Source organism: Dermochelys coriacea, chromosome 6 (assembly GCF_009764565.3).
Source record: "Dermochelys coriacea isolate rDerCor1 chromosome 6, rDerCor1.pri.v4, whole genome shotgun sequence".
Lineage (NCBI taxonomy): Eukaryota > Metazoa > Chordata > Testudines > Dermochelyidae > Dermochelys > Dermochelys coriacea.
Genome location: NC_050073.1, coordinates 28,104,358 through 28,125,656, shown reverse-complemented (window position 1 = coordinate 28,125,656; position 21,299 = coordinate 28,104,358). Strand labels below are relative to the sequence as shown.

Below are 21,299 nucleotides of genomic sequence, written 5' to 3'. Positions count from 1 at the left end.
AGGCTATATTTTCCTACTTTGCTTATGAGAAGATCATGTGGGACTGTATCAAAAACCTTACTAATGTCGAGATAGATCACATCTACTGCTCCTGCTTACCCACAAAGCTTGTTACTCTGTCATAGAAAGACATTAGGCTGGTTTGGCATGATTGTTCTTGACAAATCCATGTTGATAGTTCCTGATCACCTTATCATCATCTAGGTGTTTACAAATCGACTCTTTGATTATTTGATTCATTATCTTTCTGTTAAGATGTCTGGTCTATAATTCCCTGGGTTGTCCTATTCCCCTTTTTATAGATGTGTACTATATTTGCCCTTTTCCAGTCCTCTGGGATCTCCCGTCCTCCACAAGCTCTCAAAGATAATCACTAACGGCTCAGAGATCTCTTCAACCAGATCCGTAAGTATACCAGGAAGTATTTTGACAGGTCCTGTCAAATTGAAGACATCTAACTTGTCTAAGTAATTCTTAATGTCTTCTTTCCCTATTTTAGTTTAAGATTATAGATTAATCTTGGATTAGCAGTAATCATTCTACAACTCCCTGCAGAATTCCAACACCAGCTAAGGATTGTCTATAAAAGGAAACTGATGATAGAACAGCTATAGCTGGAGAAGATAGTCTACTATTGCTCTTCTTGAATAGTTCCTTGTATGAACGCTATTCTGGAATAAAAGTAATTTAACTCTGGAATAAAGGTTTGTTTATTTCTGAATAAAGTGTTGACTTGTGGAGCTATTTTAGAATACCCATAGCTGAACAGATTATTCCACTATAGCTATGCTGTCAATTTCCCAGTGTAGACAAGCTCCAATATGATGGGAACAAGGAATCGTGTTACCCTGTTCCTGACCTCTCATTATATATACACTCCATAATCTAATCATCCAACCTCCCATCAGAGGCAGGCTTAATTTTACTCATCAAACATTCCTGTGTTACACCTTCCTATTGAAGTTTACAGACAGGAATTTTACAAGAAAAAAAAAACATGGGCTGGTACATGTGCAGTGCCTGCTACGTAGGAATGAATCTCATGCACCCGCTCACACTTGCAGTACAGTTTATGCACTAGGACACCAGTTCCCACAAAGCGTCATTTTAAAGCACACCCATAACAGAAACAAGTGAATGGGAAAGAGCAGAACAGTTCTTTAGATACAGCCCATCTGTCTCATGCATCCAACACTCCCACACACCAATGTTTTCATTGGAGATGAATACTGTCTTTGAAAATGACCATTGAAACCCAAATATGCCCCCCACAGCAGATGAATTTTGATACTACTAATCATACTCCTGAAGAAAAATACAACAAAAAAGGACACTTCTGTAGTTCTCACAATGTTTTCAAGAATAATGTTCCTGAGAGAGGATTTTACAATGCAACAAACCATTTTATTGGGTAATGAAATGCTGTTAAGTTGAGGCTTCTGATAAATGCGCAAACAGTTGATTACCTGGAGAGTTATCCCCAGAAGTTTACAAACCAAAGGCTGAATGTGAGAAAATATAGCTAATATTATTAATGCATTTTCAGTACTATGCTATTCTGCCCATCTTATTTACTTGTACTACATCAGATGTAAACCTAATTTAATGGTTTACATGACACTGTAAAATAGAATGTCTTATATCTTTATCAGGGTTTGAAAGTCTGTGCTGTCCACTGACATCCTTTGGTGGCAGGGTTGGAGAGAGAATTTAAAATAAAGTAATTTGAGGCTAAGACATAACTGTTGCAGGGAATGACCTGAGTGGAAAAAGATTGATATGATGTGATATGAAGGGCCAAATTCCACCTTAACTAACACCCCAGGCAACCTCTACTGATGTCAGAAGGGTTGCCCAGGGTGCAAGCACTTGCAGGATTCAGCGTAGTATAAACAAGGATTTCACTACTGTTTGTGAGATGTCTGGTTTCTCTGGTCTGTAGCTAACTTGAAATCCTTGTTATTTAAGTTTACAATAAAGTTGGATTAGAAGGCAATTGCTGCTGTGTATCATAAAATAACATTTCGTAGGACAGGGTTTTGCACCTGTGATTAGCTGTTAGATAAGAAAGAAGTAAAAGGAAATTTTCCTGTAGCTAGCTACCAAAAGAAAACATTTTCATAAAATTCTGTACAAAATCAACTTCCTAGACAGCATGGGAAAAAAATTAGTCTCTCTTTTAATATGTTTTTCTCTGATTATGAGAGAAAATAATGTGTTTTTCCCCTTCATCTGAAATCAGATCTGTCGCTTAAACAGCTTTCAGAAGCATGGTTAAAAGAGGTTTATTATTCAAAAACCGTTATTCATAGTTGATGCATTCTGGAACTTCTATGAATAAATTCCACAGAAAAGAAAAAAAAATTCACTCACATTTCATTGTATTTCATGTAGCCCCTCCCAGTATTATGGTACATTACCATATTTTATCTTTGTACAAAACATTCAACAACCTCCTTTCACATATTGAAATCAGTTTTAAAGGGAGAGTGTAAAGTATGGAGAGCAGGAACCCAAGCCAGGATGACATCATAGTGAAAGTTTCCACTGTCGAAAAAGTTCATTTTAAAGTTATGATGGTGGTTACTCTGGAATTCTGCATAGTTATTATCATTCCCATCCCCAAACACAGCTGAGCTAAGCTTTCAGGGCATTCATTTAAAAGATTACATTCTTGTTCCCACGTTGACTTCATTTTTCAACAAAACAACAGGACTTCTAGCAGTAAACATACACTCTATAGATCACGTCAATATACCATGAAAAATGGTGCTGCTGTTGCTGTTAAGATACGATTCAACCAACGGCGCTTGTTCCTCTGAATGTTTCATTCTGCGCGTTCTTGTACGGCTGTCTACATTGGACTGAACCATCAGTGGCTCCTGGCGTTTTTTTTTCTGCTTTTGTTCTAGCAATGCTCGCTGGGGGAAATACAAAGAAAAGCACTTTACTATTAGAATAAATGTCACTTTTCTAGGGGAGTCTGTGTGCACATAGCTTCTGTTCTGCAAATGCTGCTTAACTGAATGTTATTTGACTTCATACAGTAGAACTTCCAGTAAACCACAACAGATATCCTTACATCTCCTGCAATGGCAGGCCACCTTGAATGCTATTTTCAAGTGGCAAGAGTGGAGTCTAATAGGACATTGGGATGCCAAGCCATAGAAAACCCTTCTAAAACTCTACTGAAAGTACCAAACAGGTCAAATAGATGTTTCTGAGCAGTCTACTGGCTGTCAGAATTGTATAAAAAACATCTTTTGGGAAACCAGCAACGTGGGAGCACTGTGAATTAATATGATACCCAAGAGCACGAGGCATGAAAACACTAATTTATGTTTATGTAAATCAAGAAAAGATAATCTGTAAACTAGAATCAAGTGACAAGACTGGACACAAGCCCAGTGTAACAATGATACATGCTGAATTTTAAATACACACCCTATTTTCAATTCTCATTTACACCAGGTGAAAAGCAAGTATTAACTGCTAGAAGGCAGAGGATTGTCTTTACGATTGCATAAGTTTCTCCCTCCAGATGTTTCTAAGTTTAGAATGTGATGGAAGCTATGATAAATCAGGGGGGGGGAAGCTCCCTTTTGTGGACACCCAGTAAATAGCTACAGAATTCTCCTTAGCAGCTGTACCCTAATTGTTTTAACTGTAAAGAGTTAAGAGAAGCTTAATCTGAGTTGGCACCTGACCAGGGAACCAATAGGGAGGCTGTACCTGTTCAAATGGGAAAAATTGCTGGGTGTGGGGTTTTTTTCTTTGTCTCTTGGGCTGGAGAGAGGAGAAGGCAGCAACAAGCTGCAAGCTTTAAGACAGGTATGGGAAATCCTCAGCATCACACCTAGAAACTCTTCATTTGGAACCCAAGATATGTAAGTAGCACAGGAAAAGTTAAGACAGATGCGATTAGGAACATTTTTGGTTTGTGGAGTCCTCTGTGCTAACCCCAGGTGCTTTTGTTTTGCTTGTAACCTTTAAGCTGAACCCCAAGAAAGTTATTTTTGGTATTTAATCCCTAAAGTCTGAGTTTTTAGATGTGTTTCTTTCTTTTTTAATAGAATTTACTATTTTTAAAAGAATACTTTGATTCCAAAGTCCTTAAGACAAGGGGTTGGTCTGTGCTCACATTGCTAAGTTAACTGGTTGGTATTTCATTCTCAAGCCTCCCCAGGAAAGGGGGTGAAGAGGCTTGAAGAGATATTTTGGGGGGACAGGGATTCCAAGTGACCCTTCTCTGAATATTTGTGAAAATCACTTCTTGGTGGCAGCAATATCTGTCCAAGGCAGAAGACTGTGCCTTGGAAGAGTTTTAACATAAGCTAGCAGAAGATAATCTTAGGGGATCTTTCATGCGGGTCCCCACATCTGTACCCAGAGTTCAGATTTGGTGGGATATACCCTGACAGAAGCCAATGTATATTTATGAGGTGTCATTCTATCAGAGCCACTTTGAAAATCCACAAGAAACTATACGGGTTAAGAAGGTTTAATTTTAATAACCCAGTATCTTATTTGTCCCCTTTCTCTGTACTATGCTGTTTTTACATGGGTTGTCTTTTGAGTTATCTTCATGTAGAGAGAAATAGAAAATACAATGCTGTTATAAATAGCAAAAGGGCTGAGTTAAAGTAGAGGAATATCCAGAGAGGATCAGTTTCTGACAGCCTTCCCTCATGTTGAGTACTACTTTACTCCATGAATGATGTGCTGCTACTCAACATGAATTAGAAGTCAGAATCTGACTCAGACGCAACATGAGAGACAAGGTGGGTGAGGTTATATCTTTTATTGGACCAACTTCTGTTGGAGAAAGAGACAAGCTTTCAAGCTACACAGAGCTCTTCTTCCAGTCTGGGAAACGTACTCAGAGTGTCACAGATAAATACAAGGTAGAACGGATTGTTTAGTGTAAGTAAACACATATTCTAAGGAACTATTTGAGGTGAAGTGGCCTATTAATACCTTTGGAGTTATAGGAAAAAGAGTGGGGTTAGTGGGTTACTGATTGTTGTAATAAACCATAAATCCAGTATCTTTATTAAGACCAGGATTTTTAGTGCCTAGCAAAGATATGAATTTAAGTTCCCAGAGGTGTTAACAGGCCACTTCACCTTCAATCGTCCCTTAGAATATGTGTTAACTACTTATGCTAAACAATCTGATCCACCTTATATTTAGCTGTGACACTCTGAGTACCTTTCCCAAGCCTGAAGAAAAGCTCTGTGTAGCTCGAAAGCTTGTCTCTTTCTCCAACAGAAGTTGGTCCAATAAAAGATATTACCTCACCTGTCTTGTCTCTCTAATATCCTGGGAACAGCATGGCTATAACAACACTGCAGTCAGAGGCAAGATGGCACAGATATAAAGTATGTGATATTGAAAATGGGGCACAGACTGAAAGACCCTAACCCTAACCTAATGGGTGTGGAGTGGACATTACAATGGAAGCAAAGGTAACAGAAGATCAAGTTTGATACATAAAAGCATGTTGAAAGAGAGCCAGAGGTTCTTCAAAAGGATGCCAAGCGGAAATTAAAGACAAGGGGTGAAACCCTAACTCCACTAAAGTCAATGGCTAAATTCCCTTTGATCTTAATGATTATGGCTACACTGCAATTTAAACCCCACAGCTGGCCTGCGCCTCAGGCTCCCAGGGCTCAGGCTCAGGAGCTGTTTATTGTAGTGTAGACTTTTGGGCTTGGGCTGGAACCCAGGCTCTAGGACCCTGCAAGGTGGGAGGGTCCAAGAGCTCGGGTTGCAGCCCGAGCCTGACTGTCTACACTGCAAATAAAGATCCCTGCAGCCTGAGTCCCGTGAGTCTGAGTCAACTGGCACAGGCCAGTCGCAGGTGTCTAATTGCAGTGTAGACATACCCAGTGGGGACAAGATTTCACTCAAGGACTTCAAAATGAATGTTTATGTAGGCCATTTAAGAATGTGGTAGAAAGACAGACAACACAGCACATGACTTAGTGACTGAGAGTATTAAATTCTATCTGGTTGGGAATAAGGAGGAAAAATTCTGAGAACTGTGTGTTAATTCTCAGCTGGTTGACACTTTTACTAGTATCCTTGTGCTTTTCTTTTTTGTTTTTTCATGGTCTGCAAAAGGAATAATGCATTCTAAGTCATCATAATGCAACTCTAAGTCAACAAAAATGAAAACCACTCAAATCACAATAATAAGAAAAAGTCAACACTAATAGTAATCTTCACAATCCTTTCCTTTCCATCACTTAAGCATGTATAGCACACCCCAAAGGCCAGGGAACTAATATTTCAAGATGTAATTTTCTGGTAGGATACCTCAATCAGCTATTTGTATCAATGCAAGGAGGTCTCCATAGTCCACAGTAATCCAGTTAAGCAAGTTCAAACCTGTCAAAAGGAAATAGGCCGAAAGCAGACTCCAAGATCTCACCTGTCTGTCAAGCTTCTGTTGACGCAGGTTGCTGCCTTCATCATCTAAAACACTGCAAAGACAAAGAGAATTCATTAGAAAGTATTTGTCAGTCAAACAGAACACCAAATTACAATTACTGGAGCCATATTTTGCAGGACTTCTTCAGGCAAAACTCCCAGATCAGTCCATGGAAGTTTTGCCTAACTAAACCTGCACAAGCTGTCTCAAGAGAATTAAAAGCAACCCAGGAAATATAAATAAAGTTCTGTGTATAATGTCTATATGCTACAAAATTTAGATTCAGTTGGATCATAAAGGAACACAAATTCAGAGTGTTTCACAAGAGCCTTAGGCCTGCAGTACAAACAAAAATTGGAAAGGTCAGAGGAAGGCAACAGAAACGATTAGGGGGCTGGAACACATGACTTATGAGGAGAGGCTGAGGGAACTGGGATTGTTTAATCTGCGGAAGAGAAGAATGAGAGGGTATTTGATAGCTGCTTTCAACTACCTGAAAGGGGGTTCCAAAGAGGATGGATCTAAACTGTTCTCAGTGGTAGCAGATGACAGAACGAGGAGTAATGGTCTCAAGTTGCAGCGTGGGAGGTTTAGGTTGGATATTAGGAAAAACCTTTTCACTAAGAGGGTGGTGAAGCATTGGAATGGGTTACCTAGGGAGGTGGTGGAGGAATCTACTTCCTTAGAGGTTTTTAAGGTCAGGCTTGACAAAGCCCTAGCTGGGATGATTTAGTTGGGGATTGGTCCTGCTTTGAGCATGGGGTTCGACTAGATGACCTCCTGAGGTCCCTTCCAACCCTGATATTCTATGAAATGCTTTGTTCTCCATTACCTTATAATAAAGATACTGGCATGTACAGCAGTGGGATAAGAGTGTAAATTTCTATATAAAGCACATAAAATGGTAATGAGTTTTAGGAGCAGTTTAGCAAATCATCAGTATTTTAAATTGTCTTGAGAAAATGAATGGTTCTTCAGGTTGAGAACCAGAACAGTTTCTTTCCTGAAAATCTGAAGAATTATACTTACAAGGGATTCTGATTTACTGTCTGCACTCAAAAAGTCAGAGATCTGCAATCCAAACAGTATTGTGTACTACCAATTACCACCATTTTTTCTCTGCTTCTAGATGATTGTTCATTGTTGCTGGTTGGGGGATTAGCTCATGGCAGATTCAGTCATTTTCATTAATTAGATGTTGGATGGAAATAAAGGAAAAACCTTCTTTGCATTACATTTGATAAAACTATTAAATCCACCTTATTTTGGGAGGAACAAGTTCTATATGCTATAACAATATTATGACTAAAATTTAAAGTAGATAAATAAATTTATAGATTTAATTAAACAGAGGAATATAGACTACCAAAAGATACAAATATAACATGCTTTAAAATTGACTATATGAATTTGATTTCCACTTATAACACCACAAAAGTGTGCATCCCATACTGTAGGCACTCTTGACAATTACAAGCGAGTCAAAACTGCCCTTATGCATATTTTAAAGTAATTGGAAAGTGACATAATATTAGTTCAGCGCACTCTGCGTTTCTTAACTAGGTTGCAGGCAGCATGGTATAGAGTTAAGTGGGAGACTTGAATATAGGAACAACCTCTGGGCTCTCATCCTCCAGAGAACAAAGAAATAAAGATGTGCGATGAAGCACGTAGCGTAACATCAGCCTTTTATAAGATCTGAAGCAGGCATCGATACATATATCTTATAAAAAGCTGATGTTACAAGATGCACAGTGAGGCGAGTTTCATACTGAGTACTTGCAAAAAGAAAAGGAGTACTTGTGGCACCTTAGAGACTAACAAATTTATTAGAACATAAGCTTTCGTGAGCTACAGCTCACTTCATCGGAAATGCATCTCCGATAAATTTGTTAGTCTCTAAGGTGCCACAAGTACTCCTTTTCTTTTTGCAAATACAGACTAACACGGCTGCTACTCTGAAATACTGAGTACTGGAATTGTGCCATAGAAGAATTACAGATATAAAAGTTTGTGGTCATTTAGGGAGATAATGCTAGCTGTGTTATATTTAGGATACCACCTGCCAACAACCCATGCAGCATTCCAGGCAATGAAGAGACAAATAGTTAGAATTTCAAAGCTCGTACCCACATTAGAGGCATAAAAAATGGCCTCTGAAAAGTCTCTACTCATCTATGCATCCAGCTGTGCTACCGGTAAGATTTCCTCAGAGTATCTACATCTAAAAAGTCAAAGGCAAGACAGGGGCACTGGTCTGGCCCTGAGACATTTAAGTGAACTTTACACCTGCAAATTTTGAGTGGGCGTCAGCTAGGGCCAGCTGATCTGAGATATATCTGGGAATATTCAGTCACGACTGCTGTTAAAACAATCCTGTTTGAAACTTTTACTCATAGGCACTGACTCCGAGGGTACTCCAGGGCTAGAGCACCCATGGAAAAAAAAATTAGTGGGTGCTTAACACCCACTGGCAACCAAGCTTCCCTCTCTCCCCCGCAGTGCCTCCCATCTGTCAGTGGCCCCGCTCATCAACTCCTCCCCCTCTCTCCCAGTGCCTCTCACCCGCTGTGATCAGTTGTTCTGTGGCATGCAGGAGGTGCTGGAGGGAGGGGGCAGAACTGGGTGGGAAGGAGGGGGCAGGGATGGAGCGGGGATGGGATGAGGCGGGAGGGGGCTTAGAAGAAGGGGCGGAGTTGGGTAGGGGGTTGGGGGAAGGGGGTGGGTGTGGGCAGGGCCTGGGGCGGAGTGGGGGGCTTGAGAACCCCTGGGTCCCAGAGGCAGCTGGCACCTGTGCTTTTACTGCCTCATTCCACAAAAGACAACATCCTGAGGGATAGTGAGAGTTGTGGGTGTGAGTAAAAAGAAATTTGTTTTTGTCACTTTAGTGAAAATTGTACTAGACCCATAACGAAATGTGTCTAACTCTGAGAAAACATGGCACCATACAGATAATTCATTTTGTGAATCTGTGAGACTGAACAAGTGTTTCAGACATACCAGTTTGATAAATTACACTGCTGGCATGAGAGAGGCTAAAAGAGGTGGGCATGTCAAACACGTCATAGTTATGTACCATCTGTTTGTCAAATTCTAAAATAGCCTTAGGATCCCTGGCAAGAGGACCCTTCCTAATCACCAAACACCCTACAGGTATTAGTTACTTAGCTATGCCAACTATTTATATCAGTTTCTTATTCTTCTTTATTAAACACTGACAGCACAACCAGCGTGGGACAAGATACAGAAGACAACTTTGAGTGAGATTCTGTGCAGTGCCTCTAAGAGGCACAGTACAAAACTTGCAGCCCTGGGGGTGAAAGGGGAAAGGTGGCATTAAGCCACATATGACCTCCCAATTCATGGTAACTGCCCAGAATCCCAACAACACAAAATACTATAGCACAACACCCTCCTAGTCTTCTAGTATGCCCCTACCATGCACCCCCAACCCCTTCCAGGGCTGCCACTTGAGAGCCTACAGCTGTCCCATACAACTCATTTGTTGGGTAGAATTCTCCCCTGGCTGGCCACAGGGCTTTTACAGCCCCTGTACATTGCACAGGAGTGTACAGTGGCCATAGCAGGGGTGAAAATCTCACCCATATCCCTGTCCCAGGGAGCTTATGGTCTTGATGCTGTTCTCAAAAGAACCAAGCAATGTATTTATTTTCCAAAAGACACAGTGCATCAACAGCAAAGTTTGCTAGAGTTTTTCAACAAAGTGCCTACAACAAATAATAATTTGTACTTAGCATCTTTCTTTTGAGAAACTCAAAGCACATTATGAAAGGTATATAAATAGTATCCTCATGTTATATAAATTGTCTGCATGCTCCTGAATATTTATTTTTCCTATAATACATGTAACGTGTCCCCAAAATATATTTTTGGCCAAATGATTTTAGTGAAACGTGAGTATCAATCAATCCTAGTGCATTAACTAAAAATCCCTGCTTGAGATTTAAACTGAGTGCTTAAAAACTTAGATAACAATCCAGAGTTTTAGAACTGCACAGGCAAAAATGCACCTGGAGAGGGTAAGTGGCTCTCAAAGTCAAGTCATTTGCAGATTTGGAAATAGAACTCTGTTTTCATGTCATCGCCTGCATTATACATTAGACCATTCTGCCTCTCTCAGATGATACAGCAAATGAGCTATAGATTCATCATATACATTCCCATATAAACAGATTAATTATTGCAAACCATTATATTCCAGTAATATCCTGGTTTGTCTGTGATGCTAAGTATTGCACCATAGATACAGTAGCTAAACACTCAGGATCTAACTTCAGATTTTCTATAGTGCACTTCATGATAATATCCAAGCAGGGCCTAGTGGTCAAAACAGAGGAGTAGATGGCTGGCCTCCTCAATTCCATTTTCAGCTTTAGCTATGATTCATTGGACTAAACAGGCTAACTCCAGGCTTTGTGTAAACAAGAGCAACTCCTACAGAAGTCTGGGCCAAAACCTACAGTGTTATAAATGGTGGTTTAAATTACACAGTATGTAGGAACTGGTCAGAAAATGGATGTAATTTTCACTGATTTAGTATGCAATGGATTCAAAGTCACTGCCTTACATGCTAAATGGGGCCCAAAGTAATGACTCTCCAGCTAGGTATCGAGACTATTATGCTTTTTAAGACACCTCTCCATACCCTCTTCCTGTTGAATGACATTATTTTTAAAATCTCTAAGTATAAGCAGCCACAGCTGGGACTGAGAGCTGCTTCTAACAACTTACGAAGCTCTTTTGCTTCTTCCATAGACCCTTCTCTGTGGCCTGATGGCTATTTTATAAATCTCTGGGCTGTTTTCCACATTTCTTGTATAAATAAGTGTAAACTACAAGCCTTGTCCCTCGGGTTGTTTAAGCTTCAAACTGTCTGATTTAAACTAGTCGTCTTCTGTGAAATCGAGTCCTGTTGGAATGTGAACATGCCAGCCTTCTCTTAGTTCACTCTCTGTGGACTGGAATATCCTCCTTCAAAGGGGCAATGTGAGGCTTAATGTTTACAAAGCATTACAATCCTCTATGCTACAAGACATCACTTAGGCCAGGGGCGGGCAAACTTTTTTGCCTGAGGGCCACATCTGGGTATGGAAATTGTATGGTGGGCCATGAATGATCATGAAATTGGGGGTTGGGGTGTGAGAGGGGGTGAGAGCTCTGGGGTGGAGCTGGGGATGAGGGTTTGAGATGCAGGAAAGTGCTCCGGGCTGGGACCAAGGGGTTCAGAGGGCATGGGAGGTGGTCAGGGGTGCAGTATCTGGGTGGTGCTTACCTCAAGCAGCTCCCAGAAGCAGCGGCATGTCCCCCTTCCGGCTCCTACGCAGAGGCGTGGCCAGGCAGCTCTGCATACTGCCCCCTCCACAGGCACCATGCCCTGCAGCTCTCATTGGCCATGGTTCCCTCCTTGGCTGCCCCTACGCGTAGGAGAAGGAGGGAGGAACATGCCGCTGCTTCCAGGAGCTGCGTGGAGCCATGGTACACACAGAGCGGGGCAAGGCCCTGACCCCACTCCCCGGCTGGAGCAGGGCAAGCCCCGGACCCTGCTTCCTGGCGGGAGCTCAAGGGCCAAATTAAAATGTATGAAGGGCCAGATGCGGCCACTGGGCTGTAATTTGCTCACCCCTGACTTAGGCCTTGCCTGGGCTAGGATTTAAAAGTGTGATGTTAGAATGCATTAGCCAATAAGTTCTAATTAACAAGGTGACACTAGACCTTTCAAACAAGGCAGTGACTATGTTAAAATGTGCTAAGATGGTCAAATTAATGCCTATATTTTATCTCAACCAGTTTAGCACGTATGAAAGGCAGCGTACCTTATCTGCACTAGACTGTTCAGATGTGTTAGAACATGTTAGCCAACACATTCTATATCACACCTTCAAATCCTTCCTAGTCTAGACACAGGGGTTTTATTCTTGAGTAACAACAGTGCCTGTGGGTGCATTCTGCCCTCACTTAATGTCTGTGTATCTCCCAATGAAGTCAATGATGAAAATGAGGGTAGAATTTAGCCTTCAGTGTTTTACTGTTATATTAACAAAAAGAACTGGGTGGGAAGGAGGGGCACTCTTCATCGGAATGCATCCGATGAAGTGAGCTGTAGCTCACGAAAGCTTATGCTCTAATAAATTTGTTAGTCTCTAAGGTGCCACAAGTACTCCTTTTCTTTTTGTTAATACAGACTAACACGGCTGCTACTCTGAAACTGTTATATTAGTAGGTCACCCTCAGCTGGAAATATAGTGTCCCATTATTATTTTCTAAGGGACAGCATTTACCCCTGGAACAAATGGCTAACGACTGCTATTTCACATTCCCAAACTCCCCACAGGAGAAATTATAATGAGGCTCAATGACCCACCAGATATGTCATTGAAAGGACATTTGGCATCTTAAAAATAGGTTTCTGGTGCCTGGATAACTCAGGTGGCACCTCCCTGTGCTGCCCTAAAATGCCTGCATGAAAATCCTGGGATGTGGCCTGTTATCAGCACTGAAGTGACCCTTTGACAGATGTAGATGAAATCCAGTATAAAGAGAGTTAGCAGACAACACTCGGCATCCCTGGCAAACAGATGGCCCAGTCCTTAGTATCAAACTACAGAGGATTCTTTTCAGCACCATTTTGTGGGGGACAAGAAAGTTCAGAAGCAGCAGTGGCATTTTCTTCCTTCCCAACCTGTGGGAGAACCATAGTCCAGTAGCAGCATCCTCTGCGTTTCCCAGTTCCCTCTGCAGACGGAGGAAATACAACCGCTTCATAGTCTCCCTCCCTGCTTTGCATGTAGAGGACGCAGTGACTTAGGGCAAGTCTACATTACAAAATAAAGTTAGGTCAACGTAAACTGCCTTACAGTAGTGTAGTGTAGACCAGGCCTAAGACTGTTGCTAAACGTAGTTATGAATGAATAAATGGACACAGTTTCACTGATCAGTGGTCACAGTGATGGAGAGGGTCTGTGACTAAAAACACAGTACAATGGCAAAACTGATGGGCATATTGTGGTGGGACTGCTTTCAGTTGCATACAGAGTGAGGTTACTAGATTAAATCTGGCTGTACCTTTGACAAGAATATCAGAAAATCCTCATCGACACAAAGGTAGTCAGATTTAGTAAGTCTTAATTAGGTACAAATTATTTATATTAAACAGCTGAGAATTTTAAGGCAAATTAGAATGAAGATATTACAATCAACTCTTTTAGTGTTGACTAAATACCATATATTGGTTGCTGTTTTTGCCAAATCCTAAAGGCAATGATATGTTGTGTAAAGTATTGAAAGATTTATTGCAGTTTTGCTGCAATACACTTCTAATTTAAATAAAGTTAAAGATTTAGAACTTACGTAGATCAACTATTAGATAATTTTCCATACAGGATCTGTCCTGTACTCCTAGCTCAGGTAAACTCCCCTTTCAGATCAGCAGGTATATGCCTTGTATAGGAGTCAAGATCAGACCAATAAGTCTATACTTTAGAGATTTACGCTACAGACCTGATCCAAAGCCCACTGAAGCCAATGAGAGTCTATTAATTGACTTAATTGGGCACTGTATCAAGCCCTAAATTTAATGACCTCTTTTAAATGGGTAATTTCATTTTAATATTGTCCTGCTCATTCACTATCGTTGATTTAATATGTTTCACTATAATCTTTTGGCCAGACTACTATGTCTGGTAACACTTCTTCAGCAATGCATGAAACATGCATAATAGAAATGCCTCAGTGCCACATAAATAAAATTTATCACATTTTTTAAGTTCTGTATGATAATGAAGGTAAACAAAAACAATCAGTGATAATAATTTTAATATTTTAGAGTCTTGTTTATAGGCAATATTTCAACATCTGAAAAATGCACCAAATGAGATATGTGAGAAGCCAGTGAGAGCCAGATTTTAGCTAATACACAATGGAAGCTTTAAGATAGACTACAAAAAAGTCCCCCAACTTGGGAGCATACAGGCAGGAGGTTCAGTAAATAAACCTCATTACTTTTATTTAATTTTACACAGATGGATTTAAATTTAATGTAAAATTGGAATGTCTTGATTCAAGTAACGCATTTCACAGTAGTTAATTCTCAACTTCTGCTCACAAAATGTCTCTTTAAAAGTGCAAATTGTTCACATTCCAGTAAGTCCCTGCAAGAAAAAACAAAAAATGAAAAATTTATTCTATTAGAAAGTGCAAAATGAACATATCCACTAATTATTTTTAAAGTGAAGATATCTTTAAAAAAGGAAGCAAGTATAGAAAATGTGTTGGCGCTTTTTTCTCCTTGCTGGCTTTGCTTCTGCACCACTCACTAAAGGGAATATTTTCAATGAAATAGTTTACAGACACTAGACATATAACTTGTCTGTGCAGCCCAGCTGTCAAGAGACATACAAACTGCAATGACAAATGCTCCAGTTCAGACAAGCAAATACACTAAACATTTGGTCCTTCACACACTGATTCGAAGTGTCAACCTGGGATTTTCCTTTTTCCATTATTACGATTAATTATTTGCATTGCAGTACCACCTAGATGTGCCGACAAAATCAGAGCCCCGTTGTTCTAGGCTCAGTACATGCACATCATAAGAGGCAGTCTCTGCCCTAATCAGCTCTCAACAGACAAGGGTGTGAAAAAGTCCATATTACCACCATTTTCCAGATGGGAGCAGAAGCAAAAATAAATTAAGTGATACACATTTTCACCTTTTCTCAGAGTAAAATAAAAAAATTACAAATACCACTTGAAATAACATTCATAGATTCATAGATACTAAGGTCAGAAGGGACCATTCTGATCATCTAGTCCGACCTCCTGCACAACGCAGGCCACAGAATCTCACCCACCCACTCCTACGAAAAACCTCACCTATGTCTGAGCTACTGAAGTCCTCAAATCGTGGTTTAAAGACTTCAAAGAGCAGAGAATCCTCCCTCAAGTGAACCATGCCCCATGCTACAGAGGAAGGCGAAAAACCTCCAGGGCCTCTTCCAATCTGCCCTGGAGGAAAATTCCTTCCCGACCCCAAATATGGCGATCAGTTAAACCCTGAGCATATAGGCAAGATTCACCAGCCAGATACTACAGAAAATTCTTTCCTGGGTAACTCAGATCCCATCCATCTAATATCCCATCTCAGGGGATTAGGCCTATTTACTCTGAATATTTAAAGATCAATTAATTACCAAAATCAAATTATCCCATCATATCATCTCCTCTATAAACTTATTGAGTAGAATCTTAAAGCCAGATAGATCTTTTGCCCCCACTGCTTCCCTTGGAAGGCTATTCCAAAACTTCACTCCTCTGATGGTTAGAAACCTTCCTCTAATTTCAAGTCTAAGCTTCCTGGTGGCCAGTTTATACCATTTGTTCTTGTGTCCACATTGGTGCTGAGCTTAAATAATTCCTCTCCCTCTCCTGTATTTATCCCTCTCATATATTTATAGAGAGCAATCATATCTCCCCTCAACCTTCTTTTAGTTAGGCTAAACAAGCCACGCTCCTTAAGTCTCCTTTCATAAGACAAGTTTTCCATTCCTCGGATCATCCTAGTAGCCCTTCTCTGTACCTGTTCCAGTCTGAATTCATCCTTTTTAAAAATGGGAGACCAGAACTGCACACAGTATTCCAGGTGAGGTCTCACTAGTGCCTTGTATAAGGGTACTAAAAAATTCAGGATCAAACTGGAGAGAAAAAGAGCCAGCATGAAGAGTTCTCAAATCTTTTTATTTGGACTTCATTTTTATTTTGGAAAAAAACATACACAAACACGCACAACAGAAGTAGAAGGTCTTTTAATCTTTTACATCAAGGCTGACTTTAAGGACATGAGTTGGTGGGAATTTAAACAACTATTTAAAACTTTCAGAGCCTTATCTGACATATCAATGACTTATGTTTCTTCTCATAAATTAAATAAATACAAGCTATAAAATGGTAGCATTTGGCTTCCTGGATACTTGTTTCCATGACATTTGCCCATTTGCATTTTAACAGTTTGCTGACAATCACTTCACTAAATAGATAGTGATAAAATCTAGACAAACATTACCATAAAGCAGTGGATTTCAAACCAGATGACAGAACAAGGAGTAATGGTCTCAAGTTGCAGTGGGGGAGGTTTAGGTTGGACAGTAGGAAAAACTTTTTCACTAGGCGGACGGTGAAGCACTGGAATGGGTTACCTAGGGAGGTGGTGGAATCTCCTTCCTTAGAGGTTTTTAAGGTGAGGCTTGACAAAACCCTGGCTGGAATGATTTCGTTGGGGATTGGTCCTGCTTTGAGCAGGGGGTTGGACTAGATGACCTCCTGAGGTCCCTTCCAACCCTGATATTCTATGATTCTATTAAACTATTTTGCTGAAGAAAATTGTTGATGCCCGCGACCCAACGGAGCTGGGAATGAAGGGTTTGGGGTACGGGAGCAGCTCAGGGCTGGGGCAGAGGGTTGGGATGTGGGTACAGGCTCTAAGGTGGGGCTTGGGATGAGGGGTTTGGGGTGCAGGAAGGGGCTCCAGGTTTGGGGGGAGGCTCAGGGCTGGGGCAGTGGATTGGGGCACAGGCTTACCTTGGGCAGCTCTCAGTCAGCAGCACAGTGGCAGGTGCTGAAGCAGGCTTCCTGCCTGTCCTGGCACCACGGACCGTACTATGCCCCATAAGCAGCCAGCAGCAGGTCTGGTTCCTAGGCGGAGGCGCACAAGCGGTTCTGTGCAGCTCTTGCCCACAGGCACCTCCCCCCCCAGCTCCCATTGGCCGGGAACCAACCAATGGGAGTGTGGAGCCAGTGCTCAGGTTGGGGGGCAGCGTGAGCCCCATGGTCCCCCCACCACCAAGGAGCTGGACCTGCTGCTAGCTGCTTCTGGGGCACAGCACGGTGTCAGAAAAGAAAGGGACTAGCCTGCCTTAGCTGGGAAGCACAACCAACGGGACTTTTAACGGACCGGTCGTGGTGCTGACCAGAGCCACCACGACCCAGTGCCTAACATTCCACGACCCACAGTTTTAAACCCACTGTTGTAAAGTGCTTAGCAGAAAGCTTTCCAGCAGTACCACTGACCTGCTTTTACTTCCTCTGCAAAAGTCCGGCAATAGTCTCAAGGAACTCCCACCTGTACGTGAGCTCCACAGGGAATGCCACATAATTAGCTCCTTGAAGCAAGTTTAATTAAATAAGTTCCCAAGCCAGCTAATAAACTGCCTCTAAAAGTCCCCACACATGTACCTACTGTGCTCCCATGCAGCCCGTATGCTGTAGCTCCCTAGAAGTCACTTGGCAGAACATTAGCAGTTCTCAGGACTATATTGCACAAATTCTGTAATTAGAGAATCCTTTTAGTTGGATAAATTTATTTTAATGTATGTAAGGGTCAACTCATGCTGGGCTATTCACCAGGACCCTAAAACCCAAAAGTACTTGATCTAAGGAAGAATCTCTGATAACCATCTAGTCACGGAGTCCCCGGGCGATGCTCTGGAACTGCTCCGTACGAAACCAGTCAGGACTCTGGAGAAGTCTCCTTTCTGTGAGCAACAAATTTATTAGAACATAAGCTTTTGTGAGCTACAGCTCACTGAGCAGACTGTCTTCAGGACACACAGCTCACACAACTTCCACCTTCCTGGGTCTGACCTCGGAGCATTCAGCATCCTCTGCCCCTCCGTGCGCTTCCCACAGCGAGTCTGCCCAGGCGGGGCTCCTGGGGAAGCCAGTGGGTCCTGCACCCCAACTTCGCAGTCAGATGTGACTCTCAGCCAGCCAGTAAAACAGAAGGTTTATTAGATGACAGGAACATGGTCTAAAACAGAGCTTGTAGGTGCAGAGAACAGGATCCCTCCACTGGGTCCATTTTGGTGGGCAGCGAGCCAGACAACCCTGTCTGCACTTCACTCCTCATCCCCAGCCAGCCCAAACTGAAAACTCTCTCCAACCCCTCTTCCTCTGGTCTTTGTCCCTTTCCCAGGCCAGGAGGCCACCTGATTCCTTTGTTCTCCAACCCTTTAGCTCTCACCTTGCGGGGGGGGAAGGGCCAGGCCATCAGCTGCCAGGAAACAGGGTGTTGGCCATTCTCTGTGTCCAGACCCCTGCACACACCTGCCCTCTAGGGCTCTGCAACAATCATACACCCTTATCCCACCACCTAGATACTTAAGAACTGCATAGGGGAAACTGAGGCACCCCCACAATATTCAGAGGAAACATTAAGAACAGTCCCGCTTCATCACACATCTTTGATAGTAGGATGGGCACTTTCTCTCCTGAGACCTACAAGTACTGAAGAGAAAGCAGAAATCCAGTCTCTGAAACTCACCTTAACCATTCAGTAGACTACTGGTGCCAGGAACTGTAAAGAAATGAAGGGCTGCACTCCTATATGGGAATGGTTTTTAACCCACAGCACCAAATGCAGAGTAGACTAATTAGGATTGCATTGTCCTTTCAACTCTGTAGGTTCATACCACAGATAAAAGCACTTCTGTGAAGGAGTGCAGCATTATTTATAATTTATTTCTAGTGCAGCTGTTTGATGAACCTCTAAAAAGACCCCAGGAGATAAAGCAGGAGGAGGACAAAAAAGAGGGGCAGAAATATACTGATTTTATATTTTGCATACCTAATATTTGCATTAGAATTATCAGCAGTGATTCAGCAGGTAAATACAAGTAAATGAAGAAAAGTGAACAATGTATTAATGATCTTAGTAACCATAAAAGTAATTCCTGCAGGGCAGATGGCTAGTACCAGAGACTGGATTTGCAGTTGTACTGATAATTACAGAACCAAGTTCTCTTCTTTAAAAAAAAAAAATCCTGGTGGGCACAATAATTTAAAAATCACTGCCATTCCTAGGTCTCATTAATTTACTGTTTGAAGTGCTGGCCCCAACGTGGTTTATCTGAATATTCATGGTCCATTCTATAAATATCAGAGTCATAATTTGTTTAACTCCAACATTCCAGTACTTGTGGATTAGGATTACTTTTGGAATTTTATACTTTAAATCAGTCAATACATAGTAGGGTTGGGTTTTTTTTGGGGGGGGGGGAAGGGGAGGAGAAGGGTTTCGTGATGGTATTTTCCTTCCTCCACCATCACACACTTGGTAGTTACATCTGTACAAGCGAGAATACTGGCCTTTAGCAACACCTCCTTCTGGAAATCACACAGCCGAAATGTCAACATCTTGACTCAGCTACCCTTCCCTGCATATCACACAGCCAATGGATTTAACTAAAGAAAAGGTAAGTCTCCCACGGTATTCTTGCAAATTAAAGAAGTATGGGCTGGATGAATGGACTATAAGGTGAATAGTAAGCTGGCTAGATTGTCGTGCTCAACGGATAACAATCAATGGCTCTGTGTCTAGTTGGCAGCCCGTATCAAGTGGAGTGCCCCAAGGATCGGTCCTCGGGCCGGTTTTGTTCAGTATCTTCATTAATGATCTGGAGGATGGCATGGATTGTACCCTCAGCAAGTTTGACACTAACCTGGGAGGAGAGGTAGACACGCTGGAGGGTAGGGATAGCATACAGAGGGACCTAGACAAATTAGAGGGTTGGGCCAAAAGAAATCTGATGAGGTTCAACAAGGACAAGTGCAAAGTTCTGCACTTAGGACAGAAGAATCCCACGCACTGCTACAGACTAGGGACCGAATGGCTAGGCAGCAGTTCTGCAGAAAAGGACCTATGGGTTACAGTGGACGAGAAGCTGGATATGAGTCAACAGTGTGCCATTGTTGCCAAGAAGGCCAATGGCATTTTGGGATGTATAAGTAGGGAAATTGCCACCAGATGGAGGGATGTGATCATTCCCCTCTATTCGACATTGGTGAGGCTTCATCTGGAGTATTGTGTCCAGTTTTGGGCCCCACAAGAAGCATGTGGAAAAATTGGAAAATGTCCAGCGGAGGGCAACAAAAAATGATTAGGGGACTGGAACACATGACTTATGAGGAGAGGCTGAGGGAACTGGGATTGTTTAGTCTGCGGAAGAGAAGAATGAGGGGGGATTTGATAGCTGCTTTCAACTACCTGAAAGGGGGTTCCAAAGAGGATGGATCTAGACTGTTCTCAGTGGTAGCAGATGACAGAACGAGGAGTAATGGTCTCAAGTTGCAGTGGGGGAGGTTTAGGTTGGATATTAGGAACAACTTTTTCACTAGGAGGGTGGTGAAGCACTGGAATGCATTACCTAGGTGGTGGAATCTCCTTCCTTAGAAATTTTTAAGGTCAGGCTTGACAAAGCCCTGACTGGGATGATTTAGTTGGGGATTGGTCCTGCTTTAAGCAGGAGGTTGGACTAGATGACCTCCTGAGATCCCTTCCAACGCTGATATTCTATGATTCTATGATATCGCAACTAGAATATGTTTGCAATTATTTTCTCAATTCCAAGTACCTAATTATGAAACTAAACTCCAACAAAGTCTCCAGGGATGCATACAATACCCACAGTAACCTGTACAACTCGTAATTTTGTTTAAATTTAATTCACATTATTCATCAAGATACATCTCCACGGGTATGCCTGGAAGGGCACACGAAAGTGGTTGGACATGCAGAAATGAGATTTTTTTGTAAAAATTATACAAAGAACAAATTTTTAGAAAGAGAGATAGAGAGAAGTCAATTAAGACTAAGCTCAAGGAGTATTATATATACAGTCTAGTAGCATTACCAGTTGATCAGAAAGGCAAAACAATCCTATGCGATCTCTATATTAGAATATAAAGTAAGAACTGTAGATAGATAATTTATGTGCTATGTATCATTCAGATGTGGTTTAATATTCCATCAATAAGAGCCCAATCCTGCAAAAGAGACCAAGTGTGCTCAAAT

At 41.7% G+C, this 21,299-nt stretch overlaps 1 protein-coding gene across 9 annotated transcripts in view; it reads right to left on the bottom strand.

Annotated features, from left to right (window-relative positions):
• The window catches only part of TUB (TUB bipartite transcription factor), a 265,886-nt gene that overhangs the window by 46,667 nt on the left and 197,920 nt on the right, over positions 1–21,299 (bottom strand). For all 9 annotated transcript variants that reach the window (XM_043516611.1, XM_043516617.1, XM_043516615.1 and 6 more), the window contains exons 2-3: positions 6,437–6,488; positions 2,759–2,921 (exon numbers count right to left, since the gene is read on the bottom strand). In XM_043516611.1, the coding sequence (XP_043372546.1) occupies positions 2,759–2,921; positions 6,437–6,488 (215 nt within the window). The remainder of the gene's footprint in view (positions 1–2,758; positions 2,922–6,436; positions 6,489–21,299) is intronic.